At 36.7% G+C, this 13,872-nt stretch overlaps 1 protein-coding gene across 10 annotated transcripts in view; it reads left to right on the top strand.

The window, feature by feature from the left end:
• DGLUCY (D-glutamate cyclase) overlaps window positions 1-13,872 on the top strand; it is a 45,712-nt gene that overhangs the window by 30,321 nt on the left and 1,519 nt on the right. For all 10 annotated transcript variants that reach the window (XM_085061551.1, XM_085061549.1, XM_085061555.1 and 7 more), the window contains 5 exons: window positions 1,909-2,169; window positions 2,645-2,744; window positions 4,376-4,524; window positions 9,315-9,434; window positions 10,230-10,381. In XM_085061551.1, coding sequence (XP_084917677.1) covers window positions 1,909-2,169; window positions 2,645-2,744; window positions 4,376-4,524; window positions 9,315-9,434; window positions 10,230-10,381 — 782 coding nt within the window. The remainder of the gene's footprint in view (window positions 1-1,908; window positions 2,170-2,644; window positions 2,745-4,375; window positions 4,525-9,314; window positions 9,435-10,229; window positions 10,382-13,872) is intronic.

Raw genomic sequence — 13,872 nt, 5'->3', positions numbered from 1 at the left:
ATTTTAAGAATTCTTTGTGGAATACAGTGAGTTTATATAACCAGGGCTTGTATTTTCTGTTACTGTAGTTAATATCAGAGTTTGGCCAAAACCATTCAACCTTGTGGGTAGTGGAATATCTGATCTTGATGACTATGTGCTCTCAAAGTACACAGAAGCAGTGATGTTTACAGCAGACTGGAGAGTCCACAGGGAATAAGAACTGTTACTGAGTAAAACTGAAATTGGTATGTAAAGTGCGAGGCACCTCAGCTTGCTGGTAACAGCTACATGGGTATTCACTGTGGAGTAAATAGCACATTTCTTTACATATATTCATGACTACTGTGCTCCTACCAGAAAATTCTAGTAGTTGCATTTTTTTTCAAACACCACTCTCTGATGGGTAGAATTATATAAATTTCTGCTGACATACCCATCACTGAGGTGTTGTGTGATGGACCTAAGTCACCACAGAAGGTTGAGAGGTAGGGCTGCCTGTATGTACAAGGAAGAGAAGGAAGTAAAGGCAAACTGAGTAGTGCAACCGTTCCTAAAATACACACTGAGTTAGTCCCCTCTGGCTGCTGTAGAGTCTGAGCTCAGTGTGCCATAAATTTTCTGAAATCCTCTGTAGGCAGTAGTGGAAAACAGCTTACGCCCAGCACTCCCAAGCTCCGGGTTTGGGCTGTGTGCATACATTTGGGTCTGTTTATTTTTACTCACAAGGCCTCTCCTTTCCCACTCTCTGGAGTTGGCTTGGCACAATGCCATGCTCTGCAGAAATACAGGACCTAACTTAAGAGTTAGCTCATGTTATCACTGAAGGAGAGTACAGTACTTGTCTCAGTTAATATACCCCACTTCTCAGAGACTTACATTCTGCTTTTGTTAAGTTCTGCTCTGAACATTTTTCTCTGTCCATTATCTGTGTATTGCCTGGTTGTTATTTAGGAGGAACAGAGGCAGAAATGCTGAAGGGGGAACTGAGGACAAAAAGAGGAAAATGTGGGGGTGGGGGGAGCAAGATGAAGATGTGAGGAGGTTGGAAAACACTGGTGAAGACTTACCTCTATGAGCCCATCATGGTGTTTGTGGTTTTCAGGAATGCTAGCAAATCAAAAGAACTGAGCTGTGAACTTGTTTCCACGTGACAGGGAAGGGACAGGGCATAGGAAGTGTTTGAACAATGAAAGCCATACACAGAAAACAGTGTTACCTGTTTAGGGACTGACCCATGAGAAGAGACCTCTGTTAATATCCACCTGTTTCTCAAGGTCTGATTACATGCTGCTCTACTATATGAAGCATTACAAGAACTTCTAGGAGTCACCTGGATTCCACTGTGTTAATTGAGTTTATAAAGTCCCTGGGTAGCTTACAATGTCTCTGAAACCTCACTTCTGAGGCTAATTTCATTAAGTGAAATTTATTTGGGAATTAGCTCTTCCCTAAGTGCATAGAGTAAAATAGAGACAAAGAATGAGCTTACACATCTGAAGTCTACATCAAAACTTCTGTAAGATCCCAGATGCTCGAGTTGCAGTCTAGCTTCAGTAGCTAGACATGGTCTAGCAGGACTCTCAAAGGAAAGCAGAGGGCCAAAGGAAATGAAACAATATTCAATAAGCTCTCAGAAAAAGCTATTTACACTCATACCTAGAAATGCTAGGTATAATAATTTTCAAAATCTGACATTCTTAACCTGGAAGCACAGCCCATTATCTTCATTACTCATATCCTACACCTTTTTAGGTTTCCTGAGGAAATTACCCCAATTCCTGCCTTGCCCAGAGGTTTTTCTCTCTCTTTTTTTTTTTTTTTAAACCCCTTTTATGTCACTAAAGTATGTACTTTCACCCAGAGGGAAACCTCAAAAGGAGAATGATCCATTGAAGTGTACTGCTCTCTTTAAAAACCCTTCTGTAGGAGACAGAGGTATAATGCACCTGCAGCAGCAGGGTGAGCTGCTGGGAGCCTGCCTGGCCATGTCCCACGCTGGCTCCGTGCTGATAACAACTGGATTTCCCACCCACTTCGCTCACGAGCCGCCCGAGGAGAACGATGGGCCCCCGGGAGCCCTTGCTATTGCTGCTGTGCTGCAGGCCTTGGAGAAAGAGGTTGCCATAGTTACAGATCAGAGAGCCGTGGAGCTGAATAAAAAGATTATTGAAGAAGCTGTTCAACTAGGTAAGAGACACGGGGTATTTTCAGTTTTTATCTTGCTAATTTGAGCCAAGGTTCGCTTCAGTTCTAATCTGTCACTTAGTACAGGACTTTTTTTTTCCCCAGAGAATGAATCAGAATTCATCCTCTAAGCTCTGCTCAGCTTTGCTATGATGACATTTTGTTAAACCTAGCTGGCATCAAGTTAATGTGTACATATCTGGGTACTGATTCTGGATGAGCTTCTTGTGATAAATTCTGGATGTCTGTTCTTATTCTTGTAGACTTGTTTTCTACCTCCAGGCCCTATTTTAATAGCATTTACATCTAAACAAGTTTAAAGTAAGGATATAGGGAGCTTATCAAGAAATGTGTAAAGACATTGAATTCTTACTGTTCTAGAAATTTTGCTTTCTTTTTTTTTTTTAAGTTACTCAAACACACATCACACAAAATAAAAGTGTGTATAGTATCTGAATTTCATTTTTCTTTCCTGTAGGAATCCTGAAGAAGCCTATCCCTCTATTGAGTTACCAAAGGGAAAGTGCTGATTCAGCTTTAATGTTTTTGTGTGAGAATGGGAATCCTGGAAGACCTAGGTATGTGTATTCAGTTTCTGAGAATGGGTCACACCTCTACTGTGTTAAATTATAATAAAAATAAAGACTGTGGTCTAAGAAGGCACAATCATTACAAGTAAATCCTTCAAGACTTGGAATGAACAGAACAAACTTTGAAGACAAACGTTGTTATTGGAGCAAACACAGAGCACAGAATTCCACATTATTCTGCAATTATGCACTCCTAGCATACAAAAAAGAAACAATTCTTCATATATCAATAGTTCTTTTCCTTCAAAAAATTTCTAAACTTTTTCAGCTGGTACTCTGTAAATATATACACACACACTATATATTATTTTACCAATGTTTAAATCAGTGAGAAGCTCAGAAAGTATTATATCAAAGTCAGTGAAAGAGCTAGGAAAAGGGCTGTGGAGTATGTTCATTTTCTAGAGCTTTAGCTCTAGTCTGACAACTAGGGAATCTGATCTGACTTAAGAGAATGTCATGTGTTTGTAATGGTGTGATTAGGGTTAATGCACTGGAGAATTTGCTAAGTAGCTGTATGCACATTTCATTACTTAGCAGGCAACTAAAATTTCCTTGAAGTAGGCATATGTTGTTCATTTTTATTGATCTTTCCTTGTAAAGCATTTTAATGTAGTTACCTTCAGTTTGCAGTCTATAATAAAAAGATCTTTCACCCTGGTGTTTGCTTCACTGGCTTATTCAGTTCCCATTTCTTTCCACAGGTTAGTGTGTACTGTAATAGTATGCATGATACTGTCTTCATTTTTTATGTATTGTTTTTAAAATGTCCTTTATACCTGTGCTTGATAAAAGTACAGGCAGATTCTATTTAAATTGGTCCCTTAGTCCCAAAAAGCTGAAGTAAGTATTTTTTTTAAGTTGACAACTAACCTGCTAAAGGTCTCTGGAATCACTGTAGATACCCACCCACAATAACATTAAGTAATTCAGCAGAATTTGTAACCTCTTGATAGTAAAACTGGAAAAACAGAGGCAAAATAACCTAATTCTAACATACAGAGGCAGAACTGAGTGCTAAATTTCTACTTAAAATGTAGGACATCTGCAGTACATCTGTCTACTTTCATAACCAACAAAATATCCATAGACTTAGAAAAAATCCCCCAAATCTAAAAACCCAAACTAAAACATTGCCTAACTGGAAACAGATGACTATTTGCCAAGCAATGTACTTTAGGCAGAGAATATATTTGCACTAACAAGGATTTAGATGATCATTAATTTTCCACTTTTTTGTTTTCTTTGAATACACTTACAGAGACTAATATTTTACAAGATATCCTCTATTTTAATGTGAAACAGAGCCAGACCAGATGGCTGACCCAAAGGATTGCTGGCTAGGAGGATTGCAGGAGCTTCTCAATTTCTTGGTAGCAAATGTGGTTTGGGGGAGCTGCACTAAAGCTATGAAAAAAACCTGAACTAACCTTTGAAAAAAAACCACATAGAGAACTACTTTCAGAAATAACAAAACAGTATCCAAGTTTTACCTTAAATCCCAAATAATCAAAAAGTACAACTAAGCACAATAGGAGAAGCAGCCAACAGAAAAATTTGTCTTGTGAAAATCACAGCTTTAACTTGTCCCCTCTGTTTTTTGACTCACCTCTGACCAGATTTGATCACCTGATAGCCATAGAGCGTGCTGGGATGGCTGCTGATGGCAATTATTACAATGCCAGGAAAGTTAACATTAAGCATCTCGTGGATCCCATAGATGAACTATTTTTAGCTGCACAGACTATTCCAGGAGTCACAACAACAGGTATGTGTGAGTTTGTGTGATGTTCTCAGAAGCAAGAGCAGCACAAAAGAGGAACTCTGACTGGAAGCAAAGGGTAGCAAGGAGGCAGCTGCTTTCAGGCTACAGCTGTTTGTTGTGGTTGAATTTGAAGAGACCATTGCTGGAGAAAAATTACAAGTTTCTATGGAAGGATTCTCACATTAAAAAAAAAAAGGAGTTGATTTCAAAGTTATTTAAGGACAAAAAAGCAAGCCCAGATGTATTACCTATACATCAGTCTATGTACATGCACTCTAAGTGGAGCTTTTGATACTGACTTTATTCTGTATTTTATGTGTTAAAGGCAGCATAGAAAGTAAATGGTTGTTGGATGGTAACATTACTTATTAAAGTATTAGTTTTATGATTGTTACACCTAAGTTAAAAGAGCAGTCTGGATAGAATCTTTGTTTATATTGTCTTTAGCAGTACATTCTTTTAGCAGGGATTACATATTTGCATCTATTATAATAGTGCCTTCTCTAAAAAAATATGTGCATACAATAAGAATTTTTAAAGGAAAGCCTTGTCCTTCCCAACAAAACTACATTGGCCTTTGCTGATACCTGTAATGAGAATGCTCTTGTTAGCATGCTGTTCCTCTCTTTTGGCAATAAACCCTTTTTTCCTGAAAACTTATTTGTATCTGGTTTTGAAAAAATATGCCATAGACCATTGTACAACATCCTTGTACAATTGAATGCTTCCTGCTACCATGTGTGGCCCAAATGAGAGTTTTGGAGATATTTAATCTCTATAAATATTTAAATTAGAACTAAGTACCCATGCCACACTGATTTCTGTCACATCGGATCATGTCTGCTGATCTAGCTTTTTTTCTTCTCCTAGTGCTGTGGACGCATTCCTAAGTATTAACCAAAGCATGGGAACTTCACCTGCTCAGTTTTGTTGTTTTTCAATTGCTTCCACAGAATTTTAGAGAGCTTCTGCAGAGATAATGCATAGTTTGATTTCACTGTATTGGTATCATTTTAAAGCTGTGTAGCAGAGGACTTCACTGATATTTTTTTATTGTTGTAAAATTTGCAATACTTTAGATTTAATTGGGTTTTTTTCCTATTCATAAGAAGTATCTTCCAACATTCAAAAGGAAGCACTCTAGATGGCACTGTCTTGGCAATCTCAGCAGAGGACAAAGATTGACTGAATAAGTATGGGAAGAACTCTGTTTTGTAGAGATGTCCAGCAAAATGCCTCAGAGCTTTATCTGCTGCCATTAGTTTCAATTCCTGTCCCTGATTTTAGGCTGTTGGTACAAGAACTTGGTCTCTCCAGCTACTGACATAACATCACTACCTGATTCCTTTAGTGAAAATACCATAATCTCTTCAAAGATCTCCCACAGCAGCTCAAAGTATATTATTAATTTGCTGGAGTTTGGAATGTTCTGCCAGTTGAGAATTTGACTCTATTCAGCAGAACATCATTTATTTCAAACATTCTCTGAATATTCAAATATACTATGAAATGTCATTAATAAAAAATACCACAGGCTTGTGAAAAAGAAGCAGTTATCCAGATTCACTGTGTCTCAGTGCTGTGAACTTCCTCTAAAGGGATACCAGTATAGAAAATGGTCTAACAAGTCAGAGGCTTCAAAGGACAGTGAGGGGATCTGCTTTGATCTCCCATTGCATTTGTGTGCATGGATATTCTGCTCTGGAGAACTAATTCAGTATCTCTAGAAAAACTATGTAATTGTTCCTTGCATTGTTTGTTACCTAGTTAACAGTTCTTGTTTTACTTATCACACTAATTTCTTGTGTGTGTTTTGGATTGGGTAGCAATTTCTTGGGTTGTCTGTTGGGTTTTTCAATGTGTTTCTGCAAAGCTGAGTTTAACTTAGCCACTGGGTTGTAGCCTTTTGTTTCTTGTCTCCCATTACTGATGGCAATGTATTGCTAGTGGCGAGGATACATTTTTTTCTGGTGGGGCTATCTTTGACTTTCTTTATGGTCAGTAGGGATTTGGAGGCATATGTCTAGTTCCAAAATAAATGCAAATATTGTACAGCATTAGGGTGGAGTACTCGAATAACCTTATAGACTAGAATACTAGAAAGATCAAGTTTTCAGCCTACAGAAGTTCTTTATATAGTGTGCTCTGTGGCAAGAAGTACTGTGTCAGTAGGTGGAGAGGGGAAATGTTAGAACATTCGTTACATGCTGATTAATTGCTGTCAAGTGTTGCATTTAAAACAAGATCTGAGTTTAAAAAAAAAATCTGATCTGGTAGTTTGACCCCAGAAAAAGCATGAGCAATGCCTACAATTGTATGGATACTGACATCCTAAAAACTCAGGGAGTAAGAAGAGCAGTCTTGAGGAATTTACAGAGTAAGAAAACATGAAAGGCTGAGTTTGCAAGGGACTAATTTTCCACATAAGACTGAAATAAAAGATTAAGCTATGTTACTGGAACCACATATTATTTTTTTCAGCTGCCATACAATTGAAATAGCTATATGCTATTTATATAAGAGTTAATTAAAAGCTTTCCAAAGTACTGCATGAAAAAATGGGGTCACACATTTCCCTTTCATACAAAAGATTTTTAGCACAGAAGATTGGTGTTTCCTGCATATTTCATGAATGTAGTTTCAGAAAACAAAGTAGTCAATGGAAACTTGCATGGAAGATCCAGCAGAACTCTTTTGCCTTTGCCTGGAAAGCAATTGGGCCTTTAGAAGAAGATTCATCTTGCCTATTTTCAGACATCTATATTTGAGATGTCTGCCTTGGGGTGAGATGAACTGAATGTGTGAAGGAAGTGTTTCTTTCTGCTGACTTTAAAAGCAGGGTAGCTGCCTGGCTCATGTGTGGATGGTTGCGTTTGCACAGGTGAATTTCGCTCCAGAGATCTACAGTAAAATACAGTTCTCTGCCAATGTGTAGAGGAAGAAGAAAACAGATGGGACAGGAGACTTTTCAGTGTGGTATTCTTTTCCTCCCAGTGTCACACTAATGGGATCCATCCACAGCAGTAGATATAATAATTGTGCAGCCATCCTGGTGACAGGACTCCCACAAAGACAGGAAAAGCAAAGCAGGACTAAAGCAGAAAAAGCCCTGAGCAATGAATACCTTTCAGTTAAAGAAATAGTTGATTATCTTCATGGGACAAGAATTCATCTTAACCTTTTTAAAGAACATTAAGAGCAAAAATTCTAATTTCGAGTATAAGAAAGATCAGAACATTGTGTGTGATTCTTACAAAACAGTAGAACTTCCATATTTTATATAAGGGTAGAAGTACCAGGATTATATCAGTACCTGTTTGAAAAGTACTACCAACAAACAGATTTTAGAATGCACCATTAACTCCCAGCAGTCAAATAAATGTGAACAGATTACTAAAGCAGATAGAAAAGAGTAGCTGTTCCATGGCAAATCCTTTTATGTAAGCTATGTGTCACTCAGTTATGCCCTACTTGACTGTATAGACTTAAGGAATCAAATAAAAAATTGCTGCTGAGAAAAAACTTTCCATTTCACTTAAAGAAGAAATTTGCTACAGACACATGAGATATTTATGCAGTTACAAAAACTGTTACATTTAACAGTTTTCAGGGCTTGAAGTGTAAATTATAAATATTGTAATTTCTCTGCTGTAACACATGCTATGCATTAGAGCACAGTCACATTTCAAATTCAAATCTGATACATCGCAGTGAGGACTTGGAGCTCTTCACTGTTCTGTTTCACAGACATTGACTTGGATTTTTCCTGTAAAAGCTTCAAACTTAAGAAGATACCATTCAGCCTAACAGATAAAAGAGACATTTTAATTTCCAACTAAATAGATGGAATTTTTTAGTGTGTTTTTTAATATATTGGTAAGAGACTAGAGGTACTATCCAGCTTTTATATAAACTGCTAGTTTATGTGTTACCCTCATCTCCACATCTCTAAATGACATCTGACAACTTTATGTCCCAAACACAGAGTTGCCCAGAATTTTCCTGAAATGATGTAGATCCCACAGATTTCACTAAAATCACTGAGACGAATATACAATGTTTCTATTTGTACAAAAAAAAAAATCAAGGCCCCATATCTAGTATATAAGAACATTTTAAAAAATAAAGAATAGCTATTTTGGTGCCTATGGAAAATGAAAACAGTAATAGTATGCAGGGTGGGGCTTTGTGTCCTGTGGCATGTTAGTGATCTGTATCAAACGTGGGCAGTGCAGTCAAGTCTACTTCTGCCCAAGTCCTTACATATATTTATCCTTGTCTTTCTGCAATAATTTTTATTTCCATTCTCTTTTTTAAATTAAAGCTTGTAACAAGCTAAAGTTTTCTATGCTTGCTTTATGATAGAATTGTCAGCTAATTTCTCAGGTTTATTTTCGTTTAATTTTCTATCTTTTTTTTTTCTCTAACTATGCTGATATAGTTACTATAACACATTATATAGAAGGCTCATGCAAGGGCCTGCATAAATTTACTGTCTTAATTCTGTCTGCAGTTCACAACCACTCGATAATTTTGATTTCTTTTGCATGCGTACAATGTACAGTGTACATTGCACATATGAACTTACAGGTTGGCATTTACTAGATGATGCTTTCAGCTGTTTCATTCACAGTCTTCTGTTTTGAGGCACTGTGAATGAAAAAGGATAAACTGTTTCATATGGAGCTATGAACTATCACAGCAACTGTGGGGGAGACACTGGATGATTTCTAAAGGAATCATCAGTTATATGCTGTGTTCATACTCATTTTGTCTTTTTCTCTTTTATAAAGGTGTTGGAGATGGAGGAAATGAATTAGGAATGGGCAAAGTGAAAGATGCTGTCAAGAAGCACATAAAAAATGGAGATGTTATAGCTTGTGATGTTGAAGCTGATTTTACCGTTGTAGCTGGTAAGGGATTTTTGGTGGGGTGGGAGAGCAGCTGATGTTTGAGAATAGAACTGACAAGGAAAGATTTCTTTCCAAGTAATTAGTATTGTCCATTTCCAAATCATCCTTGGAAAACTAATCTGTCTCTGTATTATGTATGTTTTATGATGAGTTAAGCACCCGTGGCTTCAGAAGCACTGACTGAAAATTGAGAATGTTCCACAAACAAAGTGCATTTAATTGGAAATAGTTCCTCAAATCCTGAGTATTCTTGAAAAATCACACATTATATAAAATCATAGAACCATAGAATCCTAGAATGGCTTGGGTTGGAAGGGACCTTGAAGATCATCTAGTTCCTACTCCCCTTGCCTTGGGTCTTTCACTAGACCAGGTTACTCGATAACAAAATTGAACAAGGAAGACTATAGAAGTGATCTGTGTGGGAATTAAAATGTCTGTGCACATACAAATTTTCAGTGTAATTGATAAATTATTGAGTGTGCCCCTATCAAGCATAAATCAGTCATATTGCTCCTTTACAAAGAGATAAGTTATTTCAACATCCACTCAAGGACAAATGTTCGTTCTTATGTTCAACAAATGTTGAATGTTATAGTTAAAATTCTCTTCTACACCAGCATGAAATGAAATTCCCAGTGAGAGACATGTTCAGCAAGGAGCCAATTTGTGAGCTGGATGGTCCATATTGTTCTTGGGCTCAGGTTTATCTGTTCCTACCCCAGGTATCTCTGACACGCTCTGGACACCAAGCAGTCGTTTTGCAGTTTGGTTTCACAGTGCCACTCTTTGCAGGGGTCTCTAACTGGGGTGGCTATGCCATTGCCTGTGCTCTGTATGTTCTGAGCTCCTGTGAGATCCACGATCGCTACCTGCGCAGAGCTGTTGGGTTTCCACGGGCACCGAAGAAGAGGCTCTGGCTGCCAGCACTTCCATCTGTCACCAAGGTAATTCCTGTGTGCCAAGAGCTGTCATGTGATGAGTTCCATCTCATGACACAAGCTGGAAGTGGCCACCAGCTGCTCAATCCTGCCTAGTCCAGTTCAATACCTTACCTTCACCAGGTCTTTGGGGACTTTTGGGAATCCCTGGGGAAGGAGCAGCCACGCTGTACTTAGGCTGTTCCACAAAAGATTCAAGACAGATTGCAAATAAAAATCCTCAAAGATGAATGTATTCATGTCTTGTAACTTCAAGCAGAAGACAGTGCTACAATTTTATGGGCAACGTAAGAAAGCCTTGTATTCAGATACAACGATTAAAATTCCCTGTTTTATTCCTTAGCGTTGTGCATGATTTTATAACTCTGTTGTAGTGTCCTTTAGATGTCTACTTCCAAAATCAAGTCATAGTTCTTATGAAGTAGCCACTCCATACTTCTGACCTTTGTACCTTACTTCTGATCTTTTCACCTTTTCTATTTTGCTGCAACCTTTCTACGATTAGTTTTGAATGTTTCTAAGTTAAGATGGAGAAAAACTTGTACATGAATATTTTTAAATGTGTTTTGACTAATGCAGCTCTGTACAGTGTGATATTCTGGGAATGCAAAGGTTTCAGACTGAGAAAAAGTAAAATAACTGAGAGGGGTGAGAAATGACTGTGATCTGTGCTCATCCTGCTAAGCACGTGCCTCTATTTTTAACTTAGCAGTGGTTAAAATAAAAAAATATGTCTATATATATATACACAGACACACTTAATGATTAAATAAAGCTTGTTCCACATATTTGCAATAACTTAGGAACTTCAAAATTCAGCTTTATTGGCAGAGTACCTCTATAGAGATATGGGCAAAACCATTAAGTTTATGACTTCCAAGAGCAAAACGTAATCCATCTACCACAGATACTGCCCAAACCAATGAAGTGTTTCTCTTGAGGTGACAGTACATTCTGCACGAAATTCCAACAAAGCACCTTTTAAGTATTTTAAAGTAGGTATCACTTACTTTTTTTTATTCTTGTAATGTTAATTTTTCATCTAAAAGTCATAAAACTGATCCCAACATTTGGCATAGCCATATAGCTTAACAAAGTTTGTATGGCCCTTTTCAGCACAATCTTTTTATAAAATAGATTCATTACTTTTCAGTTTTCAGTGTTTTTTCCAGTTGCATCTACTGGTTTTTGACCTTTAAATTAATGCATCCTAAAATTACTATGATCAAAATTCCTGGTAATGAGATACTGTAATTAAATGTCATATTGTGTATAGGAAACACTTCTTGTTTTTGTTTTACTAAGCTATGCAGCTGGCAATATTAATGATCCAATAATGGACTAGTTAAAGTGCAATACAAAAATCTATTGAGATAAAATTAATGGAAACAGTTTTGTGGAGGAGAGAAAATGACAAAATGTCTGACAAGAAAATATGATATCTTTAATTATAAATCACACAACAGTGAACAGTGCAAAAGATTGAATACATTAGTATTCACATACTCCATTAGTATAAAAAAATCAGATAATTTATGTTTATGTGGCTACTTTCTGCAAAATTCAGCTTCATTTAATGCTATAATAATTAACCTCGTGAGAGGAAGAGCACCACCACACAGATCCATTTTGGTGTTTATATTTGTGGTTGCAATTGGAAAGAGAACATTTGAAGGAGTGCCTAATCACCAGACAACTTTCTTATAATGTGCTACATTTTTCTTCAAAAAATGGCACTCCTTCTGTGAATGCTGTGGATCATAATAACTAAGTGAAGACTTTCCCTGAAACACCAAGATTATTTCTCTGAAGTCTCGTGTTTGAGCAGTGTCAGGATTGCACTGCCAGAACGCAGAACTGCTGAGCTCTCCCTGCTCACTGAACAGAAAACTGATACTGTTCTAAGTTCATGGATTAGCCTTTACACACATCTTAGCGAGAGGTACTGCAAAGCATCTATTCCTTGTTGAAAAACTGGAGGAGCAAGAGACAACTGGACCTAAACAATCCTTGCTTACCTTTACCTTTGCTTACCTAATAATTCGATTATGGTATTGGCTTGGTCCTTCAGATGTTTGTAGTACTTTATACCAAAGTGAATGTAATTAAATTAATTCAGTCATACATATCCAAATGTAGCTAATGCTAAACATCCTACAGTCAACTCTGCATTTCATTGCATCTCACAACCAGGTTAATATATCAAGCATTTGTTCTTTTACTGAACTCTTTATTGGTACTAACATATTAACTGTATAGTATTTTTTTTAATTATGCACTATAAGAATATGAATTATGTTATAAATATATAAAGGTGTGACCTATTTTTAGTTTCCTTTATTGCTTTATCATTCATAAGGAAGTTTTCCCCCTTGAATAAAGCACAAATTAACAAGAAATTTTTCTATTAATTTGATTATTTTTTCTGCTTACCCTGCTTCCAACATAATTATGTACTAAAGAGAGATCTGTGGTCAAATTGCAGCACTGTACAGCCAAGGAAGTGTCCTGTACATTGTATTTGCTTATTGCAAATGGAAACAGCAGCATTTGATGACAGACTATGGTTTATCAGACATGGTTATATACTATTAAGGAAGCAAACTTTTTTTCCTCATATAAGCAGATCAGAGACTTCTAACATGTAAATATGTAGCAGAAACAATTAATATTAGAAATTACATTTTGCATATCCAATTTAGGTGTCTCTTTTGTGACATGAGGGATCTATTTTGCCCTTTTGCATACAGATACACTCAGTGCTAAGAGAAACCTGCAGAAAGATCAGTTGTATATATTTGCATTTGTATATATGATCCTTCATATGATATAAACTGATGTGTATTTATAATATTAGAAATTACAAAGAGGCAGATCTTATGCTACTAATGTATCCAGATAATTTCCTTAAATAGATGTGTCACTGCTGTCTTATTACCATATGTCAAGACTGACACAATGTAACTATGAATATTTTTCATTTAGTGCAAAACCAGAGACTCATTTTATTTTGTTGCAGTTAAGAACGAGGATGTTTTACCAGGAAATAGGTAAAAGGCAGATCTTTAGAAACTGCATTCAGAAAGCAGGTTACAAAATTAAACTGAATTCTCTGCTAATTGGTCATGCAGGGCATGCTTTGCTTCTTTCAGAAATGATCATATTTTGGCTATATACTGTATTATGTAAAGTGCAACTACATTATGTCTAAAATCAGATCTACAGCTATTGTATTCTTTGTGGTTTGGAAGTCTTCCTAGAAAAAGTCCTAACATTTGATAAGAGAAAATTAGATATTTTACATTTATATTCTTTTTCATTGTTCATTTATGTCCAGGAGATAAAGAAATTTGCTAGAAGTTACTGTGTGGGAATGCCAAACAGTGTTAAAGAAGTGTTAAAACCAAGAGAACTCTTTGTCAAGCACACTAGGTAGGACTATTCCTGTAGCAATTTCCATGCAAATGGAAATGGCACAGGAGACAAAGACCAGAAAG

The sequence above is a fragment of the Lichenostomus cassidix genome, chromosome 5, assembly GCF_008360975.1.
Source record: "Lichenostomus cassidix isolate B80296 chromosome 5, HeHo_3.0, whole genome shotgun sequence".
Taxonomy (NCBI): domain Eukaryota; kingdom Metazoa; phylum Chordata; class Aves; order Passeriformes; family Meliphagidae; genus Lichenostomus; species Lichenostomus cassidix.
This window is presented reverse-complemented; position numbering and strand designations above follow the sequence as displayed.